The sequence below is a fragment of the Cherax quadricarinatus genome, chromosome 85 (genome assembly GCF_038502225.1).
Source record: "Cherax quadricarinatus isolate ZL_2023a chromosome 85, ASM3850222v1, whole genome shotgun sequence".
Classification (NCBI taxonomy): Eukaryota; Metazoa; Arthropoda; class Malacostraca; order Decapoda; family Parastacidae; genus Cherax; species Cherax quadricarinatus.
In genome coordinates, this window is record NC_091376.1 from 18,269,909 (window position 1) to 18,293,231 (window position 23,323).

General features: G+C 40.6%; 2 protein-coding genes across 8 annotated transcripts in view; one reads left to right on the forward strand and one right to left on the reverse strand.

Annotated features, from left to right (window-relative positions):
- Positions 1 to 23,323, forward strand: part of LOC128703110 (UDP-glycosyltransferase UGT5) — a 442,390-nt gene that overhangs the window by 250,747 nt on the left and 168,320 nt on the right. The gene's annotated exons all lie outside the window — the stretch shown is intronic.
- The window catches only part of LOC128703104 (UDP-glycosyltransferase UGT5-like), a 58,191-nt gene that overhangs the window by 5,111 nt on the left and 29,757 nt on the right, over positions 1 to 23,323 (reverse strand). For all 5 annotated transcript variants that reach the window (XM_070103465.1, XM_070103467.1, XM_070103469.1 and 2 more), the window contains one exon: positions 11,218 to 11,437. In XM_070103465.1, coding sequence (XP_069959566.1) covers positions 11,218 to 11,437 — 220 coding nt within the window. The remainder of the gene's footprint in view (positions 1 to 11,217; positions 11,438 to 23,323) is intronic.

A 23,323-nucleotide genomic window follows, 5' to 3' on the forward strand; every position in this document is an offset into this window, starting at 1 on the left:
GGCAGCTGGGCCTGACGACATTCATATTCGTATGCTAAAACATTTACATCAGTCAGCCCTTGCAGTCTTATTATGCCTTTTCAATCTTATTTGGTCACAAGGAGTTCTTCCACAGCTGTGGAAATCTGCCATTGTTCTCCCTTTCCGCAAACCAGGCACTACAGGACATGAAGCCTCCCACTATCGTCCCATTGCTCTTACCAGTGCAGTTTGCAAAGTGATGGAACGCCTTGTAAATAGACGTTTAGTGTGGTATTTGGAGACACACAACAGTCTCTCCACTCGTCAATATGGCTTTCGTAAGGGACGTTCTACCATAGACTCCTTATTACGCTTGGATACATATGTTCATAATGCCTTTGCGAATAACCACTCAGTTATTGCCATATTTTTTGACCTTGAGAAGGCATATGACACAACTTGGAGGTATAATATTTTGGCCCAAGCCCACTCCTTAGGCCTTCGAGGCAATCTACCATCCTTCCTTAAGAACTTTTTAAATGATAGACATTTCCGTGTTCAGGTTAATAATGTGCTCTCCCCGGACTTTATCCAAGCTGAAGGTGTCCCTCAGGGATGTGTTCTGAGCACAACACTTTTTCTCCTTGCTATTAATGATTTGGCCTCTAGTCTTCCATCAAATATTTGGTCATCACTATGTTGATGACTTCTCTATAGCCTGTGCAGGCGCTGACTGTCACCTCATTACAGTTTCTCTCCAGCATGCGGTCGACCGTGTTTCCAATTGGGCCACCACACATGGGTTTAAATTTTCCAGCACTAAAACCCACCAAATTACTTTCACTAGACGCTCTGTCATCTCCGATCATCCTTTGTACCTCTATGGCTCCCGTATCCCTGAACGTGATACAGTCAAGTTTCTGGGCCTCCTCTTTGACCGTAGGCTATCCTGGAAACCTCACATTACCTCTCTGAAGGCAACTTGTCACAGCCGGCTGAACCTTCTTAAAACCCTTGCTCATCTTTCATGGGGAGTTGATCGTCGAACTCTCCTTCGCCTATATTCCACCCTCATTTTATCGAAACTTGATTATGGTGACCAGATCGATTCAGCGGCATCTCCTGCTACTCTCTCTAGCCTTGACCCCATTCATCACCAAGGATTACGTTTATGCCTTGGTGCTTTTCGCTCTTCCCCTGTTGAGAGCCTCTATGCAGAAGCGAACGTTCCATCCTTATCCGATCACCGTGATGCCCATTGCCTTCGCTACTATGTACGCTCTCATGATCTCCGCAATCCTTCCATTTATAGAATGGTCACTGATATTATTAGACATTCTTTATTTGTTCGCCGCCCCTGTTTGCTCCGTCCCTTCTCTCTTCACCTCCATTCGCTCTTGTCTTCTCTTCAATTACCACCTTTCTATGTTCATGTAGCATCTCACTTTTCCCTACCCCCCTGGGAAGTTCCAGCTGTTCGAGTATGTTCTTTCTCTCTCCCTTGCTCGAAAGCCCAACTGTCTACGGTCGCTTCCCGCTCTTTTTTTCTTGACCACTTCCACTCTCATTCTCATGCCATTGCTGTGTACACAGATGGCTCTAAGTCTTCTGACGGCGTAGGATTCGCAGCAGTGTTTCCGGACAGTGTCGTACGAGGGCATTTACTATCTTCGGCTAGTATTTTTACTGCTGAATTGTATGCCATCCTTGCAGCACTTATCCGTATTGCATCTATGCCTTTGTCATCATTTGTGGTTGTCTCAGACTCCCTTAGCGCTTTACAGACTATACAGAAATTTTATACACCTCACCCCTTGGTCCTCCGTATCCAACTTTGGCTACGCCACATCTTTACCAAGCATAAAGATATTGTTTTTTGTTGGGTCCCTGGTCATGTTGACGTACAGGGCAATGAACAGGCAGACACTGCTGCGCGGTCAGCAGTACATGACCTACCAGTTTCATATAGAGGTATTCCATTTACGGACTATTTTGCTGCAATATCTTCCCACCTTCACACCCGTTGGCAACAACGTTGGTCTACTATGCTCGGTAACAAACTTCAATCTTTTAAACCGAGTATAGGTTACTGGCCGTCTTCTTATCACCAGTGTCGAGGTTGGGAGACTACTCTCTCCCGTCTTCGCATTGGCCATACTCGTCTTACTCATGGATATCTCATGGAGAGGCGCCCTGCTCCTCTCTGTGAGAATTGCCAGGCTCCATTATCAGTCAACCACATTCTGTTGGACTGCCCACTTTATCAACGAGCACGCAGAATTTACCTCCGTCGTCGTCTTCGCTCTGCTGCTCTCTCTTTACCTTCCATTCTCACTGATGGACCCACCTTTCATCCGGACTCTCTCATTGACTTTTTGACAACAACTGACTTACTTCACAAATTCTGATACCTTCAGCCCTTCCTACCTCAATCTCTTGCTACCCTCTACCCCCATACTATCCCCTGCCCCACTGTTTTCTGTAACCTACTGATCATCCCTCCTCCCTGCTGCCGCCCAATACCCTCGCTTCCTTCCCTACCCTGCAGCGCTGTATAGCCATTGTGGCTTATCGCTTCTTTTTTATAATAATAATAATAATAATAATAATACTGGAAGCTTTGAACTATGATAAATATGGCTGGGAGGCTATTGGAGACTTCAAAATTGTGGCATTTTTGATGGGACTCCAAAGAGGTTTCACCAAGTTTCCCTGTTATCTGTCATTGGGATAGTAGAGAGAGAGCAGCACGTTACCAGAGGAAGAATTGGCCTTAAAGGACTGAGTTCTCACTATCAAACGTAAACCATTGGTGAATATACAAAAGGTTCTGTTCCCGCCATTACACCTCAAACTAGGGTTAATGAAACAGTTTGTTTCAGCTCTTGACAAAGAGTCTGCAGCTTTCAAGTATCTTCAAGACTTCTTTCCCAAACTATAAGAGGCAAAAATGAAGGCTGGCGTCTTCACTGCACCACAAGTCATGAAAATCATGAAGTGATCAGAATTTTCAAAGAAGCTCACAGAGAAGGAAAAGGAAACCTGGGAGAGTTTTGTTGCTGTAGCACAGGGCTTTCTGAGCAACAAGGCTGACAGTTATGTGGAACTTGTTGAGACCTTGGTAAAGAGCTATTTACAGATGGGCTGTAGGATGTCCCTTAAGATGCATATCCTTGATGCTCAACTTGACAATTTTAAGGAGAATATGGGAACATACTCAGAAGAGCAAGAGGATCGCTTCCACCAAAATATAATGGACTTTGAACAGAGATATCAGGGATTTTATAAGGAAAACATGATGGGAGACTACGTTTGGGGGCTTAAACGGGAAAGTGATTTATTGCATGCTCCCAAATCTAGAAAAACTACTCATTTTTCACCTTTTAAATGTGTTTCAGAAAGTTTAAAATAAAATTTGAGTAAATTTATTTTTTTTATGTAAATTTTATTTATTTTATTATATGTTTTTGTTTTGCATCCAAAACTAGAAAAAAAATATTGAAATTTAGCTGCTTTTTGTCAAACATTCAACCTGTAATCCATAAAAACATTCACTGCCTGGATGAGGTAGAGTGCGGTCGTGCTTTGCGCCCCTCTCCTGTTTTCCCAGACGAGCTACTCAGACATAGCAACAACATGGCGCTGAGTGTATGGCGTAGAGTGAATACTGTCGGCGTTGAGCTGCTTCGTGGGGTGATTTCCCCCTCTACGACACAAGTGTTGCTACCAACGATCATACGAAAGACGTACAGAATACAAGATGACGAGGTATATGGTGTAGCCCTGAATGGGGCCTGTAGGATCTTTGTTAAGTTAAATTCGACGGCTGTGTATGAGTCGCTGGTGACGAAATTCCAGCATGTGAGCCTGGATGCAACCCCGGCTGTAAGAGTGCGTCTCATAGACGTCTCTCGCCATTATACATGGGTGAAGTTGCGCAACATCCCCTTCGAGGCTGACGAGGCTGACATAAGGAACGTGTTGGAGGCTTTTGGTACCGTGCATCTGGCAACCCAAGGCAAGTGGGCGGTAGGTGCATACGTGGGACGTCCGGAGAGTACTTTCTCTCTCAAAATAACTCTGAGGCATCCGATTCCGTCCTACGTTGTGAAGAAAGAGTTCCAGACCCAGATTCTTGTGACTTATGCTGGGCAGAGACGTATGTGCAGGCTGTGTGGGGAGTACGATAACATGGCAGCGAAGTGAGGAGGGGGATGGCGCAGACTGGTGGAGCACCAGTTACAGATGTGGATGCCGTCATGGAGAGTCCCACGGGCAAGCAAGGAGGTGGCCGTCTTTGGAGTGATATTGGTGAAGATTCCATTTTGGTGAATGATGGGCGAGCCATAAGTTGTATTGAGCCAGAAATGGCCACTTTGCCGGTGACGGGGAAGGAAGTGCTAGTCCAGCAGGAGGTGATGGCACTGGAGGAAGAGCTGGACGAGGTTTTAAAAACCTTAACTCCATCTGGGGAGGATGACGTCCTTGTCTGGGAGACCGTCCCTGAGTTGCAAGGAGAGAGTGTCGGGACGTGCAAAGGAAGGAAGGAGGAGATCAGCAGGCACAGAGAGGAGTCACCGTGCTCTGTGGAACATGACACAGTGGAGGTTCAAGTTCACTGTGAGGAATCATCGGAAGACAGCATGGCGGTGGAGGGCGTCATGAAGAGAGCGGCGGCGTCAGACTCAGATGATATCCTGACGCCGGCGCAGAGGTCTGGGAGAAAGGATGACTATTCTCGAGGTAGCCAGGATAAGAGGCATCGAAAGAAGGGGGGTGGGGTGGATGGTACGAAATCATGTGTTGACCCTGGGGCAGGAGGCTCTGGGAAGGTTGAGAAGAGGAAGGATTGGAAATTTTAGGAAGGCCTTAGGTGTATGACTGTGAATGTGAATGGACTGTGTAACTGAGTGAAGAGGGAATGTTTTCGTATGCTCCTATATAGAGTGGACGTCGTATTTCTGCAGGAGCATAATTTCAGGGAGGGAAGAGTGCTGGAGGTGGCGGGGTTTAAGGTTTTGACTCTGCCATCTGCACGTTTGAAAGGTAGTGTGGGTTTATTGATAAAGGAGGTGAGACCGTTTGTGTTGATACGAAGTGAGGGGGGGAGGGGGGGAGGATGTTGCATGTGGATGGGTGGTGGATGGGGCAGAGGGTAACCTTTGTAAGTGTGTATGCACCAGCGGAAAACGATATGAAAGTAAAGAGGAATTTTGTGTGTGATCTAGTTTTCGCCTTACGTGGTTTACCTGCAGTGGCCATCGTTGGTGGGGACTGGAATTGTGTAATTAGGAGAGCTGATGTGGAACCACAAGGGGCTGGGCACATGTTGGCAGCCTTACGAAATCTCTTGGTGGATGTTCAGTTGAGGGATGTGGTAGGTGGGGGGGCGTGGGAGGTAGAGCACACTTTCGTGAGGAGAGGTTACGCGGCTAGGTTAGATAGGTTGCACATATCCCACAGGGTATTGTCAAAGTTTGTCCGTACAATAGAAGTAGCTTTTTCAGATCATCGGGCGGTAATGGCAGAGGTGGAGTGGGAGTCATTAGCTAGGGGATACTGGAAGTTAAATACGAGTGTGTTAGAAGATGAGGAGTGGTTGGAGGGTTTTACAACACTGTGGGAGGGGTTAAGTGAGGAGGTAAATAGGGTGGAGGATGTGGTGACGTGGTGGGATGGTGTGGCTAAAGAACGGATTCGGCATTATGTGCAGGAAGGGAAACGGATCAATTCTTTAAAATATGGGCTAATTGATTATTTGGAGGACAGGTTAAGGGGTTGTTATGTAAGGGGGCAGTAGAGGGTATATCCTATGGATGACATTATGGTAATTAAGGGGAGGCTGCGAGAAATCTAGGACGAGAGGTTCCAAGCGGTGAGAGTAATGGCGTGGGTGGAGGAGGTGTTATGGGGAGATAGGCCGTCGTCGTGTGTATTGCGTAGGCAAAAACAACGTCAGCAGGTTCATGAGTTGGTGGGTGGATATAGGGTGGGTCAGGTTATACAAACTTCAGATGGAATGGGGTTGTTTGCAGTTAAGTGGTATGAGCAGTATTGGCACAGTTTGCAGATGATGTTATTCATGTCGTCTCATCAACTCCGGTAACAGGAAAATACAAGTATGAGAGAGTCATAGAAAAAATGAATATTGAACTTCGTAGAACATCTAATTGGGAAAAGAAATGGAGAATTACGACTAATCCTGACAAGGTCCTTGTTAGCACAATAGGATGTTTTGCATCAACAATTGAAGATAAAGGGGGTATCTCCATCAGAGGTACACCTGTAGCCATTAGAAACCCTAACAAGATTTTGGGATATGAAATAGACAGGCTGCTCCACTCAACATCTCATGTAACTAAAAAGATCAAAATAGCCAAAGCTGGTCTTAGCAGTCTCTTTCGATTCAATCAAGCCCCTCAACATGTCAAAAAAAATCTGTATAAAATTATAATAAGACCTATACTCGAATACCCTTGTGTCCCAATGTCATTAACAACAAAGACCAACATGCTACGGTTACAAAGTGTCCAGAATAGGAAAGACAGGAGGAAAGACAGAGTTAAAATGGTAGATTTACACATACAACAAGATATTACTGCCATAAATGTACGCCTTGACACCCTAAAAAAGAAACAACTCTATACAATGCAAGAACTATACATGCCAGATAGAGAACATCCTATACAAGTGGTAAATACCACGGATTATTCCATCAATACTCCTCCTCACAGGACTCAAAGAATGACTCTCCCACAGAGGGTCCGTCGTTTTATCCATAAAGATGATTACCATCGACCCATGATATTGAGCAACCTCCCTGATGAAGAAGATTGGGTAACACCAGAACCCTTCTATGTATACTGAGAAAATCATCGCCCCCAATTAGGGAGACATCTTATATAACAATCTAATGTAAAAATTATGCTATTTACTATGGCTGGACTCCACCTGTAAGAAGCCATTGTCACGTAATTCTATAAACTGGCCAGAAAATTATTGCCTTCATTGTCGCATAAATATCCGTTGTGCAATCGCAAAAAAGAAAAAAAAAAAAAAAAAAAAAAAAAAAGCAATTGCAACTTGTATAATTGGTACCAATTCAGAGTCATGTACTTATATATCTGTTATATTTATGAGTCTCTGATGGGTTAGTATTATACCCCTTAAAGAATATCTTATTATTTCACATACACTTTTTAAATTACACCAAAGTGGTTGGGCCACTTACCTTTTATATCCTACCTCTCTCACCCCTCCCACCCTTTTCCAATATTTCTATCCTTACCCATCCTTCTTCCTTACCCATCTTACCAAAGCTCTGGTCATAAGAAGAAGAAGAAGAGGTAGGAGCTGAGGATTTAGAACAGGTGTGTGGGAGTGTGATATCTCGGTTGGGAAACAGTGATAGGGAAGCACTGGGTGGGGAAATAACTGAGGAGGAAATATGAAGAGCTTTAAGTGAAATTCGTAAGGGCAAAGCGCTGGGAATCGATGGACTACCGGCAGAGTTTTATCAACAGCATTGGGAGCTAATGAGGTTTTTTTTTTTGGTAAGGTTATTAAATTTGATGAAGGAAAGAGGCAAGTTGGGAGAAAAGCAGGCAATAGCTGTAGTAGTCTTGGTGCGGAAGGGTAAGGGACAGCATATGCTTAGGGACTACCGGGCAAAGTCGTTGTTATGCGCGGATTTTAAGTTGTTTGCTAAGAATTTAGGAAATAGGTTTAAGTGTGTAGTAGGGCGGGTTGTATCGAGAACTCAGTTTGGGTTGCCAGGGAGGTCTATGGGGGAGGGGCATGGGTTAATATGGGATTTCGTGAAAGAAAAAGAGGAGGAAAGGGGGGGGGATTGGTTGTTCTAGACTGGCAGGGAGCATATGATAGAGTGGAGTGAGAAGCATTGAGAGCTATCCTTAGGCGAGAGCATTTTGGGGAAGAAACAGTGGGATGGGTAGATGCGTTATATCGTGGGGCAATGGCGAGAGTACAGATTAATGGAAGATTGGGGGGGGAGGATTGTAATGGGTAGGGGACTTAGACAGAGGTGTCCTATGTCACAGCTTTTGTTTGCGTGCATACAGGACCCCTTTTATAGAATGGTGGAGCAGCAAATAGGCATTAGTGAGGGGGAAGGGAGTGGAGTTGGTAGGGTTTGGCCAGTTCTAATAGGGTATGTAGATGATATAACTGTTCTGGTTAGGGAGGGGATGTCAATGAAAGCATTAGATTGGGTAGTTAACACGTTCGCAGGTGCAACTGGTATGAGAGTGAATTCAGAGAAGTCCATCGTCATGGACGAAGCAGGTGACTTCGTTTAAAATTTGTTGTCTTATCTATGCAGATGATCTGGATGTTGCACGTGTGGAAAACTCGGTTAGGTTGGTAGACAGGATTCTGGGTCGCTTGGGAGCAATTCGGCCTTATCATTTGACCCTTGTGCAGCGTGCCATTGTTATTAACGTCTTATTGTATAGCAAGATTTGGCACGTGGCAGCTGTTGCAAATGTACTAAGAAGGGTTTTTAAATTCTTGTGGGGTTCGGGCTGTGATTGGCTTAAAAGGGATGTGGTAATGTTACCTGTGCGTCGGGGGGGGAGGGTAATGAATTTAAAGCAGAGGGTTAAATGTATCTTCATTAAGAGGGAGGTGATGAGGGAGGGTGTGGGTGGGGGGGGGTCAAGATACACAGTAGATTGAAACATATGTATTCTGGAGTAAAGTTGCGTGAGTCTGAAACTATTATGAGGGCAGTGGTGTTGGTTAGGGATCTGGGGAAGGTAAAAATAGGTAGGCTGTATAGGATGTTAGTGGGTAGGGTAGTGGCACCGGTGGAGGGTATTTTCCCCATGTATGACTGGGAAAGTATATGGGGAAGGTTCAATAGGTTAAGGTTACAACCCCGTGGGCGTGAGGTGATGTACCTTTTTTTGCATGGGATTTTGCTGTCGGGTGTGGTTTTATGGGATAGACGGGTGGTTGAGGGGGGGGGGGGTCTGTGGAATATGTGGAGGGGAGGAGTCTGCATTCCACGTAGTGTATTTTTGAGAGGGGATGGGAAGCGTCAGGGGTTGGTTGAGCAGGGTGCTGCATAGGATAAGAGGTAAAAGCATTTCCGTTCTGTGGGCATTAAGTCTTGACGTGGGGGTTTGGATGAGAGTATTATTAGGGCTGTGGGGTACATTATGGTAGATTATATATACATACCGTGGGGAATGAGGGGGAAAGAGGTCAGTGAGGTGAAGAGGCGGGTTTTAGCGGTTACGTTTTATAAAACGTTGTGCCGTAACAGGGAAATTTATGGGAGAAGGTGGGAGCTGGCTTTCTCAGAGGGATATAGAGAACCTACGTTAGAGGTTTTATTAAATTTGTAAATTAGGTGGGAGGGGCAGGGTAGGGATGGTAAATGCTAATGTAGGATGGGATGTGAGGGGTAGAAACGGGGTCGTCTCCTTGGGGTTGGATAATTGATAAGAATGTGTGCGACTTTAGTGTGGAGAGAGAGTTGGAATAATGTAACAGGCGAATATGTATGAACCTGTGCGTATGGGATGTGTAATCACACACACAGTTGTGGTTGTCCGCGCCTGTGTGCGCCTTAGACGCGCTGTGATCAAGGATTGGTTGAACTTCATTAAGCAATGTTCCTGGACTTGTTAAGCACTAGAAGTGTATCTTACCCTGGTTTAAGTGTCAATGTGTAAGACTTGGTCATGTTTCCCTTATGTTAATATTTTTATTAATTGTACTGTGTCTTCGGTGCTACTGTTTCACCAATACTTATATAATTACCACTTAGTTTCTTCATATATGTCAAGTTAGGATGTTAAAGTTAACATGTTGGTGATGACGGTCATTCATTTCGGGGTGAAGGGGGTAATTAATGTGTAATGAGTTTAAGTCATTAACGGTAATACCAACTTTATTGGTAGTTGAATACGTGTGTTTTGATATGTAATATTCACACTGTCTTAAGGTATTGTGATTTTGGTATTCCTGTACCATCCATGGTTGTAAATAATGTTTCCTCAAGTGACATGTGTTATAATATCCCTAAAATGAGGATAATTAATGTCATGATTATTCAGATTGGAGATGGGGTTAGTTTTCAATGTGTGTGTGAGAATGGGAGAGAGGGATGATGGGTCACCTGTGTTGCAGCACAGGTTTCTGGATAATGCATATTGTAGGTCTTGTGTAATTTGTTGCGAGTTGTATTATGGGTGATTGTCATTAAGCATTATTATTGTGTTGAGGTTGTATTTTAGAAGTTTTGTTTATAGCCATTTTGTGGCCTTTGTTATTATACCTTTATTCCTTCTTGAATTGTGATATGTTTTAAAAACTTATATATAGTAGACTGTCAGATGTTGCCTGGATTGTTTTGTGTTTATATATTGTTTTATTGATGTTGTCCTTGTTCAAGTCTTTTTTGAATTTTAAGTGAACAAGGGAATGTGGAATGTATTCATTGGTGGGGGGGGGGGGAGTGTAAGCAATAATGAGTATGTACCATTATATCTATGAACCCTTGTGTACTTGTGAAACAATGTAAGTAGAAGCAGCCTGTAGGTTAAGTTTATTTTAATGTCTTTATGTATGTGCTTATTCAGTAGATTGTGTAGTGAATGTTATTGTTCATCATCAGTGTCAGTGTTACATACTGATATATGTACCTATTTATATATATTTGAATATGAAGTTTTAAATAAAATATACATATAAAAAATGAGTATTTTCCATTGTTTTGCAATAAAAGGAGTTGGAAAGTAACACTTACTTGCCAGGAACAAAAATTATGTATCAGAGTGTAATAAGAAGGTCAAAGTTAAATGCGATAAAATTATGAAACCGTAAGGTAACATTTATGAAATGATTCATGAAAGTCAAGTAGCCAGACATGAATTCTACATGTGGGAAGTAGAGTGCCTGTACTCAGGAGTGGTGTGAATGTTACAGTTCGGAAGTTCATGAATTTTGATGTCTACTCTCATGACAAGACAGCTAGTGAATAAATGATGATGAACGGCTTTTTTTATTTATCTACATCAAGGCGATGATTATATTTATTTTCTTAAAATGAAAGAACAAAATACAACTCTCAAATTTATAAATTTTCGTGGATAAGAGTGAACTGAGAGTAAAACACTGTTACAGAACTGGAGAGGACATACTTCTGAAAAAGAATAATTAAAAAATTTCCTTACACATAAAGAGATTTGGTTATTGAACTGGTATTTATTTTACCATTTTACGTACTTAGGGTCGATTAGAATTTTGGTGAGAGCGCCAACGATAATGTCCACAGTAAGTTCTTCCCATATCAAAAAGTCTCCTAGTCCAGAGTTCTTAATAAACATGCTGTTCCTGGGTTGGTCACCGTAGAGAGGTAGAGCGAGGAGTGGCGTGGCGTGGTAGATGGCTTCTTGCATACTGAGGAGACCACCGTGTGTGATGAACACCTTCACGTTGTTGTGAGCTGTGGAACAACGTTAGTGAAAGAAAGGAGAGGCATAGCACATTGTAAATTAAAACTGAATGACCTCTCAGGTCAACGTTGACGCATATTAAGAAAATTTTTATTATTATAATAAGGTTAGGTAAGTTTTCTAAGATTCTTTTGGTGCAAAATTAAAAATTTTTACATTATAATTAATGAGTATAAGAGAAAATTTTAGAAAGGACTTAATAGAGTTCAATTGACCAGTTGTCACGACATATATATATATATATATATATATATATATATATATATATATATATATATATATATGGAGAGTTTATCTGGAGAGAGTTCCGGGGGTCAACGCCCCCGCGGCCCGGTCTGTGACCAGGCCTCCTTAGGTCAGTGTCCCAGGATGCGACCCACACCAGTCGACTAACACCCAGGTACCCATTTTACTGATGGGGAACATAGACAACAGGTGGAAAGAAACTCGTCCAATGTTTCTACTCTGGCTGGGAATCGAACCCAGGCCCTCACCGTGTGAAGCGAGAGCGTTAACCACCAGGCCACCAGATATATTATATTATATTATATTATATATATATATATATATATATATATATATATATATATATATATATATATATATATATATATATATATATATATATATATATATATATACCTATATATATATATATATATATATATATATATATATATATATAAATATATTATATATATATTTATATAAATATATATATATATATATATATATATATATATATATATATGTCGTGACGAATATGTAAAACTGGTCAATTAGCAAGAACTCATTTAAAATTAAGTCCTTTCTAAAATTTTCTCATATACATTTAAAGATATATTTTTTTCATTAATGATAATGTAGAAATTTATAATTTTCACCAAAAGAATCTTAGAAAACTTACCTAACCTTATTATAACAAGAACAATTAATTTTCCCTAATCCAGCTAAAAATATTTCAAATACGTTTACAATAATTTAATACTAAATAAACACAGTGAAATATATTTTTTTCGTTAGGTTCAGAATGCTTTTGGCAAAATTATTGCATACACAAATTTTCTCTCGTCTTATATGGCAAGATGAGTGTTGCTATTTAAGCCAAAATCTTAAGTTCTGCCTATTCGGCCAAACTGGCCATCAGAAAGTAGAGAGTTGTGTTCCAGAAATCTGCGAAGGCGATGGTTGATGGATTTTTCAAAGAGTTTTCCTAAAGTTTCGAAGAGGCTGATAGGGCGATAGTTTCTAGGATCAGAGTGGTCTTTTTTGGGTTTAGGAAGGAGGATAGCAGTAGCAGCTTTGAAGAGGGAAGGGAAGTATCCAGAGGCAAGGGAGGCATTGAGGAGGTTTGCGTAGGCAGTAATGATAGAGTCAGGAAGGTGTTTTAGGATAATATGGTTTAGGCCAGAGGCACCAGGAGACTTGGGAGGAAGGTGTCTGAGGAGAGTTTTAATGTGTGTTGGTGAAAGGAGTGTCGAGTTCTTGGGAGGAGGTAAGAGAGTCCAGATGGATGTGGCTATCTGTTGTTGTTTCTTGTGTGTGTGCAGTGTTCCAGTGTTCTATGTTCTGAATGTGTTGAATAACGTTAGGGTGAGGTGGGTGAGGGTGGAAGATGATCTCCCAGATGTGTTTGAAGATGTTAGTGGCAGCCTGCGGGTCTGAGATGTGTGCGTTGTTGTGGGTGATGTGTTTGAATTTGTTGGTGGGAGTTGTGCCTCTGAGTTTTTTGATAAAGTTCCAGAAGGCTTTAGTGTTTTTAATACGCTGTTTGTCTGCTTCTTGTATGAGTTGTGACCAGTGATTGATGTGGTCTTGGTCTAGGCTGTGTAAAATGTTGTTTCTAAGGTAAGTGAGATCTAATCGGACTTTATTAAATCTATGTGTTGTAGAGGAAGCAGTTGTGGTAGCATATAATTAGTCTTCTTGTTCTGAGTGACGGTTTGAAGGAATAACGAGTGGTGCGAGTTTTCTTTGGTATTGCAGTGTTGGCTGCTTGTGTAACGGTGTCTAGGATGAGATCAATCAAGTTGATTATCGATGTCAGAGATAGGTTTGTTGTTGTAGTTGTAGGTCAGGTTAGTATTGTCTATGTGTTGATTGAAAGCATCCCAGTCAGCATTCTTGTAGGAGAAGGAAGGAGTTGTCGGGATGAGTATAGGGTTGGAGGAGATGTGTAAGATGACTGGGATGTGATCAGAGCCTGTAATAGGGACAGGTGAGATGTAGTGTTGAAATAGAGAGCTGGCTCGGTTTGCCAGAATGATGTCTGGTTTGCCTTGGCCCATGTGGTTGTAGAAGGTGTTGAAGTCTGGGCCGAGATGAATTAGGTGTTTATGGTTTGTGAAGGTGAGTAATTGATGACCAAGTTGGTTGTTACTGGTGTGATGAAAGGCTGTGTGTTTGACATTCATGTCAGCTAGTAGGTATGTTGGTGTGTTGGTGTAGTTGAAGACTAAGGCAGTGTTGTATATATTGAGAATAGTGCTTGGGCGAGCATAGGTGGTGAAAAAGATAAAGGGGCCAAGGTGGGTGTGTATTCCTACTGCAAGACAGTGTTGGTGAATAAAAGAGATTGGGAGAAATTCGTTTTTTTATGTAGGATTTGACAAGGATGGCAACCCCATCGTGGGGATCATATGGGGACTGAAGTGCAGTATAACCATAATGGGAGATACGTTGAGGGGCTTTGATGCAGGTACTGTTTAGCAAAACAATATCTGGCCTCTCTGCTTCAAGGAGCTCGGCCAGTAGGTGTCTAATTGTAAAGTAAGAACGTATGTTGAACTAAATCTCTTTAAACATGATTTAATGGTTTTGTCATAGCAAAGTTAATGTCGGGGGAGGAGTTTGGATTAATGCCCGTGATAGTGGTGCCATCAGTGGATGTAAGTTTGTAGGTGTTACTGACCTGTTTCCTGGAGGGGGAGGAAGAGACGGATCTGTTTTTATGTTCTTTGGTCTGTCAGAAGTTGGGGCAGGTTTAGGTTTGAGTGGATTTTGTCTGGAGGAGGTGGAGTTGGACCTGGATGAAGTTTTGGTTGTGGTGGAGTAGGCGAAGGTAGATGCAGAGGAAGTGGAAGCTTTGGTAGGGGATGAGGAAGTGGAAGCTAAGGTAAGGGATGAGGAAGTAGAAGCTTTGGTTGGGGATGAGGAAGTGGGTAAGGAGGTGGGGGGAGAGGTGGTCGTAGCAGCAGCAGTCGAGGTGTTGGTGGGAGGGATAGAAGTAGTGAAGAGGGGTAGGGGAGGAGGAGAGCTGGTGGGTGTAGGAAGTGGAGGAGTGGGAGAGAGAGAGGAGGTAGAGGTTGTAGGGGGCTTAGAAGAGAAGCAGGAAGAAGGGATAATTAAAGAGGGAAGATTGTTAGCAGACAAGATTAGGTTAAGGACATGTGAGTAGTCTGATTGGTAAGCTTGAGTGGCGAGTTGGCAGTTAGTTTTGTAGTGTAGTGTGGGTGTAGGTGTAGGAGGAGAAGTGATTGTAGTCTGTGTGTTGGTGTTAGAAGCGTGTAGAGTAGGATAGGTAGACCTAGTGCTTGGAGTAACCCAGGCATTGGGGGTAGGGGAGGAAGGTGTGGTAGGGGGGAGGAGTAGGGAAGGGGTTGGGGAGGGAAGGAGGTTGGCTAGCTCTGAGGGTGGAGAGAATGTCTTTTCTAGAAGGGCAGGAATTTGCAACTGCAGTGTGTGACCCGCCGCAGTTAGAACATTTAAGGGGGAGGTTGCAAGTGTTCCAGAAGTGGCCAGTTGCTGAACATCTGGAGCAGATTTGTGTGGAAGTTCACGAGATTTTGTCGTGGCCAAATTTGAAGCATTTCAGACATTGTGTGATGGGGTGAAAGTTTGGAGTGAAGAGAGCGTTTGGAGGAATGCAGATTGTCTTGGCAAGGATTCCTTGATTGAAGAGTGTAGAGGCGTCAGAAGGAGTTGAGCAGCTTATTTTGAGGATGGTAGAGTTTTCAGGTCTTGTCAAATAAGGAAACACCAATAAATAACCTGGAGATCACTGAAGAGCTTGGCACAAGTGATCACAAATCCATCACTTTTAGCATTAACTGGAAATTCAAGAATAATGATAATACGGTAAAAATCCCTGATTTTCGTTCTGCCGATTATAATGGACTTAAGGAACACCTGTCAAATCTCGACTGGGGTTATCTAGCTAATGATTTTATTGACGATGATCATACTTATGATAATGAAGGGATCTGCTTTTATGATTTTTTCTTAATAATGTACAACGTGCTCAGAGTATATAAATTCCCCAGAGAGACATTAGGTCTAATAATAACGATCCCAAGTGGGTTAACAGGAGGTGGAGAAATGGGGAATTTATAGGCGCATCAGAAGAGGAGAGATTAACCTTACTGATCAACATGCTCAGATTAAAAGAGAAGTAAAAATGGGGATTAGAAAGGCTATGAAATTAGAGTTACTAATGAATCAAAGACCAATCCAAAGGGGTTCTTTCAAGTGTATAGGAAGAAGGTGAAGGAAAAAGTAGGACCTCTGAAAATTGGAAATGGACAGTGGACGGATAACGAACTGGAAATGTGTTCCTTATTTAATAACTATTTCTGTCAGTTTTTACACAGGAAGACATAAATGAGATTCCAGAAATTAATAATTATTCAGTTCCTGATGAATTCAAATTAACTAATATTACTGTCACCAGGGACATGGTTATCAAACAAATAGACAAACTGAAGCAAAATATGTCCCCGGGGCCCTGCGAACTGTTTTCAAGGGTGCTTAAGGAATGCAAGATGGAGCTTAGTCAGCCATTAACGAGCGTGTTTAATGATTCCATCCTTACCGGTGAAGTACCAGAGTTGTAGAAGATGCTTAATGTGGTTCTTATATTCAGATCAGGGGATAAGTCCACTCCTTCAAATTACCATCCAATAAGCCTGACATCTATAATGGGCAAGTTATTAGAATCAATTATAGCTGACATTATTGGAAGTCACCTTGAGGAGCATAATTTGATTAATGAATGTCAGCATGACTTCACGAGAGGTCGTTCCTGCCTAACAAATTTACTGACGTTCTTCAATAGAACATTTGAGGCAGCAGACAGTGATAAAGAATATGATATTGTTTATTTGGATTTTAGTAAAGCCTTTGATAGAGTACCTCACAAGGAGGTAAAGTTCTAGCATGAATAGAGGCACGGCTTACCAATAGAAAGCAGAGTTTCCATTAATGGGGTCAAATCTGAATGGGGATTAGTCACTAGTGGCATTCCACAAGGAACAGTTTCAGGCACTCTCTTATTCATAATTTACATTAATGTCCTTGATGAAGGGATTACAAGTGACATGAACAAATTTGCTGATGATACAAAGATAGGCCGTATGATTCATTCTGAGGAGGATAGCAATGAACTCCAGGAGGATTTGGACAAATTGATGTCTTGGTCTGAAAAATGGCTGATGAAGTTCAATGTGGATAAGTGTAAGGTACTTTTTTCCTTGGTAATGAAAATAACCCTCGAAACTATAAACTAGGTGAAGTAGAACTTGATCATACAGAATGTGAAAAAGACTTGGGAGTCATAGTAAGCAGAAATCTAAAGCCAAGACAGCAGTGCCTAAGTGTGCACAACAAGGCTAACAGATTACAAGGATTTATCTTAAGAAGTATAAGTAACAGAAGTCCAAAAGTTATTTTGTAGCTCTATACATCACTAGTGTGGCCTCATTTAGATTACTACAGGATGGATATAGGTTCATTGGAGAACATACAGAGAAGAATGACTAAAATGATTTACTGTAAAAGGAATCTCCCATATGAAGACAGACTTTAAGTCTTAAATCTCCACTCTCTGGAGAGATGTAGAATGAGGGGAGATATCATTGAAGTGTGTAAGTGGATGAGGAGATATTAATAAAGTACTGAGGGTATCAAACCAGGTAAGAACCAGAAATAATTCATTTAAGTTGGATAAATTTATATTTAGAAAGGACATAGGTAAGTACTGGCTTTCTAACAGAGTTATGAATGCGTTGAACAATCTTCCCAGTAGTGTGAGCGAGACGAACACCTTGGGTAGCTTTAAAAAAAAAACTGGACAAGTTTATGAGTGGGAGGGGCTGGGTTGATTGGTGTCATTGAGTACGGGAGTAAATTCTTGGGTAGCTTTGGGTCTAAGTCTGATCCTTCAGGAACGCCACTTGTTACAAATCCCCACTCTGATTTAACCCCATTTATGCACACTTTCTGCTTCCTATTGGTGAGCCATGACTCGATCCATGCTGTACTCTATCAAAAGCCTTAATAAAATCTAAAAAAAACAATGTCGAATTCTTTATCGTGATCAACGGCCTCAAACGTTTTACTGAAGAAGGATAATAAACTAGTGAGGCACGAACGACCCCTCGTGAATCCATGCTGAGCATCATTAATCAAATTATATTTATCCAGATGGCATCTTAAAATCTCAGCTATAATTTATTCTAGTAATTTGCCTACTATAGAGGTCAGACTTATTGGGCGGTAATTTGACGGTAAAGACTTGTCCCCTGATTTAAAAATAGGAATTACATTAGCCATCTTCCACATATCAGATACTACTCCTGTTTGAAGAGATAAATTAGAATTATATAATGGTTCACAGAGTTCCATTTTGCATTCCTTAAGAACCCTTGAAAAAAGCTCATCAGGACCAGGCGATTTGTTTCAGTCGGTCTATTTGTTTCATAACCATTTCACTAGTGACTATGATATTACATAATATATCTTCTTCAGGCCCACAATGAAAATTAATTACTGGGATATTGCTAGTGTCTCCCTGTGTAAAAAACGAGAGAAAATAATTATTAAAAATTAAGCACATTTCATTCTACTTGTCAGTAAGGTGCTCAAAGTTATTTTTAAGGGGACCTATCTTATCTCTAACTTTTGTTCTATAAATCTGGAAAAACCTTTTGGGTTAGTTTTCGAATCCCTAGCAACTTTAATTTTGTAGTCCTGTTTAACTTTTCTTATTCCCTTTTTAGGTGAGGGTCATAAGAAGACCCTCTCCTCTTTTGATGCACCTATAGGTTCCTTTCTTTTGCGCTAAAAGATGTTTGAGCCTGTTGCTCATCTATTTTGGGTCATTTCTATTCGATCTAATTACTTTATGTGGGAAAAGCGTTCTTTGTACAGAATGTATAGTGTTTAGAAAGCTGTCATATTGATAGCTCTCTTCGTTACCCCAGTCAACAGATCATAAGTGTTCTCTAAGCCCATCTGGGACCGTTACTGAGTTGTTTCTACTGTCATATTTCCTTTAAATTCTAAAGGTAATTGATTTGTGGTCGCTTGCGCCGAGTTCCTCTGTAATTTTTAAATTATTAACAAGGGTTTCCTTGTTTGCCAGAACCAAGTCAAGCAGGTTATTTTCCTTCATAGGTTCTGTCACAAACTTCTTCAAAAAACAATCCCGATCTACTTCTAAAAAGTCTTTAGATTCTAAATTCCCAGTCAAGAAATTCCGATCAATCTGACTAAAGTTCAAGTCTCTTAGAATTACATTATCGTGCCTTGTGGCCTTAACAATTTCCTCCCAAAGTGGTCTCCTTTTTTTCCTCTCTAAGTTTGGGGGACGGTATATCATGCCTAAAATCAATTTCTCATACCCTTCGGAAAATTCTATCCAGACAGACTCTGTTTGCGTTATTACAGACTTCATACCTGTTTTTATGCAAGAATTTAAACGATCTCGGACATAGAGTTCTACCCCACCCCCCTTACCGATACTTCTATCTACTTGAAATAATTTAAAACCCTGAATGTGACATTCAGCAGGCATGTCTCGATTTTTCATATTAAATCACCTCTCAGTTATGGCAAAAACATCAATGTTATCTGAACTTGCAACTAATCTCAATTCGTCTGACCTATTTCTCGCACAACGTGTATTAGTATAAAATATCTTTATAAAACCTCGCTTCACTTTTTTCTTCCTGCTGATTTCTGTTCCTCCACTATACCTGTTACTGTCCTTGTCACCTAGTGCTACTGAGTTTCCAATATTCTCCAATAACTCTGCCTCATTCTTCCTATTACTGGTTTCCCTAAAACTCACACTATCGCTACACTGAGAATTCATTGATTTTCCACTAAAACCCATACCACTATCTATTTCTAGTTTAAAGACGTAACAGCTTCCTCCACTGCGTTGGCCAGTGCTCCCACCCCAAACCTAGATAAGCGAACTCCATCCCTGGCATACATGTCATTTCTACCATAGAAGAGGTCCCAGTTGTCTATGAATGCTACTAAATTCTCCTTACAATGTTTGTCCAGCCAATTGACACCAGTTGTCCTGGACAACCATTCATTTCCAACTCCTCTCCTGTGCAAAATGCCACATATCACAGGGTTCCCACCCTTCCTACTAATTATCTCTATTCATGTCCTATACCTGCTAATCAGGTCTTCACTCCTACATCTGGGATTGCTCCCATTACCGTTCATGATATCGTCTAGATGGCTAACAATATCCCCCATCCCAGCCACAGGAAAACATATCCACCGTCTCCTCTTCCTGTTCTTAAGACAAAAAGCCCTATCCATAAATTTAACCTGACTATCCCCAACTAAAACACTGTTCTTACCTTCACCGGTGGAGTTCATCGTGACTTTCTCGATAGTCTTCGTTGGGGTTTCAAGGGATGTCGACTCACTCTCGTCCGCCAATGCTTCCTTGGTGTTCGTTGTGATGTTCCCAGAAAACAACCCAAATTAGTCAGGTAGCACAGAAAATGGGTTGGAAGTTTCCACAGTACCTTTCTAGTTCTTCTTGATCTACAGCTTCGTTCCATGTTGCCCGGCCACTGACCAGGTTTCCCTCTTAACCTGAAGACTTACAACAGGAGGATTACTATGAATCCTGTTTCTTTCCTCCATCATTCGCCGTATTTCGAGCTCAGCAACCCTAAGTGCCTCTTTTAGCTGCTTGTGGAATTGCTCAAGAGAGGACATCTTGGTTCAGATTCAGAGTACACAAGACAGTTCTTCACAGACCTAAGTACAGGTCACCACTGAGCTAAATACTGGTCAACGCTGAGCTAAGTACAGATCACAACTGAGCTAAGTACAGGACGCCACTGAGCTAAGAACAGGTCACCACTGCTAAGTACAGGTCACCAAAACATCAAAGAAAGGCATGTAAAGGGTCAAGACTACACCTCACCATCACATCCCACAACAAAGCAACACCGCACACACGCGTGACGACACCCGCCTCTTTGAAACCCACCTAATACTCTACCCAAGAATTAAGATTTATTACTTGTTTAATGTATCATTAAATTCTTAACATATTTTATTAATTATAAATGAATCCAATTGATATAACCCAAAGGAAATATTCATATTATTTTCAAAACTGCTTTTTATGAAACAAGATTCAATTATATTCCTGTCGACCATGGACTTGCTTGATACAACTTTCTCGGCCTTTTGAAAATCAACTGGATGGTTAAAATCTCTCACATAAATAAACAGAGCATTAGAATCTTTTCCAGTTCTAATGCTATACTTACGCTGTTTTAGAATTGCTAAAAATACTTTTTACTATCCAAAAAGATACAAACAACCTTATTCAACTAAAATTATGTTGGTTGTCCCTTACCATAAAAACTTAGTTGATAAGCCCTCGCTTCTTAAGACTTTTAACATCAAAGTTGTATTACAGTTTATTACGATCAAACTGGTAAAAGTCTCAAACTAAGATTAAAACAATATAAACAAGCCAATTGAACTGGAAAATATTCTAATGCTCTATTTATTCATGTGAGATATTTTAACCACCCAATTGATTTTCACAAAGCTGAAAAAATTGTCAAGCAAATCCATGATAGACAAGAATATAAACGAATCATGTTTCATAAAAAGCAATTTCGAGTATAATACGAATATTTCCTTTAGTTCATATAAATTGAATTCATTTATAATTAATAAAATCTAGGAAGAATTTAATTATACACTAAGCAATAACTCTAAACTCTTGGGTAGCATTAGGTGTTTTTCACAGAGTCGGGTGTCGTCATGCGTGTGTGAGGTGTTGCTTTGTTGTGGGATGCGATGGGGAGGTGTAGTTGTGCCTTTTATTTGCCTTCCGTTCATGTTTTGTTTTTATAACGCTTGCAATTTCACTATTCTTTCATTGTGGTTGTTTTGCATATTTTGATATCGCCTGTTTACTGTAATCTTATTGCTTTATATATATATATATATATATATATATGTATATATATATATATATATATATATATATATATATATATATACATATATATATATATATATATATATACATATACATATATATATATATACATATACATATATATATATACATATACATATATATATATATACATATACATATATATATATACATATACATATATACATATACATATATATATATACATATACATATATATATATATACATATACATATATATATATACATATACATATATATATATATATATATATATATACATATACATATATACATATACATATATATATACATATACATACATATACATATATATATATATATATATATATGGGAGAGTTTCAATGGAGAGGAATAAATGGGATTAGGTCAGGGATTTCAAATAGAGTTAGAGCTAAAGAAGGAGTAGAAATAATGTTGAAGGATAAGCTATGGCAGGAAAAGAGGGACTACAAATGCATAAATTCAAGGATTATGTGGAGTAAAATAAAGATTGGATGTGAAAAGTGGGTTATAGTAAGCGTGTATGCACCTGGAGAAGAAAGAAGTGTAGAGGAGAGAGAGAGATTCTGGGATATGTTGAGTGAATGCGTGGGGAGTTTTGAATCAAGTGTGAGAGTAATGGTGGTTGGGGATTTCAATGCTGAGGTGGGTAAAAATGTTACGGAGGGAGTAGTAGGTAAATTTGGGGTGCCAGGGGTAAATGTAAATGGGGAGCCTTTAATTGAGCTATGTGTAGAAAGAAATTTGGTAATAAGTAGCATATTTTATGAAAAAGAGGATAAATAAATATACAAGGTATGATGTAGCACGTAATGAAAGTAGTTTGTTAGATTATGTATTGGTGGATAAAAGTTTGATGGGTAGGCTCCAGGATGTACATGTTTATAGAGGGGCAACTGATATATCGGATCATTATTTAGTTGTAGCTACAGTTGGAGTAAGAGGTAGATGGGAAAAGAGGAAGGTGGCAACAACAAGTAAGAGGGAGGTGAAAGTGTATAAACTAAGGGAGGAGAAAGTTCGGGCGAGATAAAAGCGACTATTGGCAGAAAGGTGGGCTAGTGCAAAGATGAGTAGTGGGGGGGTTGAAGAGGGTTGGAATAGTTTTAAAAATGCAGTATTAGAATGTGGGGCAGAAGTTTGTGGTTATAGGAGGGTGGGGGCAGGAGGAAAGAGGAGTGATTGGTGGAATGATGAAGTAAAGAGTGTGATAAAAGAGAAAAAGGTAGCTTACGAGAGGTTTTTACAAAGCAGAAGTGTTATAAGAAGAGCAGAGTATATGGAGAGTAAAAGAAAGGTGAAGAGAGTGGTGAGTGAGTGCAAAAGGAGAGCAGATGAAAGAGTGGGAGAGGCACTGTCAAGAAATTTTAATGAAAATAAGAAAAAAATTTGGAGTGAGTTAAACAAGTTAAGAAAGCCTAGGGAAAGTGTGGATTTGTCAGTTAAAAACAGAGTAGGGGAGTTAGTAGATGGGGAGAAGGAGGTATTAGGTAGATGGCGAGAATATTTTGAGGAACTTTTAAATGTTGAGGAAGAAAGGGAGGCGGTAATTTCATGCACTGGCCAGGGAGGTATACCATCTTTTAGGAGTGAAGAAGAGCAGAATGTAAGTGTGGTGGAGGTACGTGAGGCATT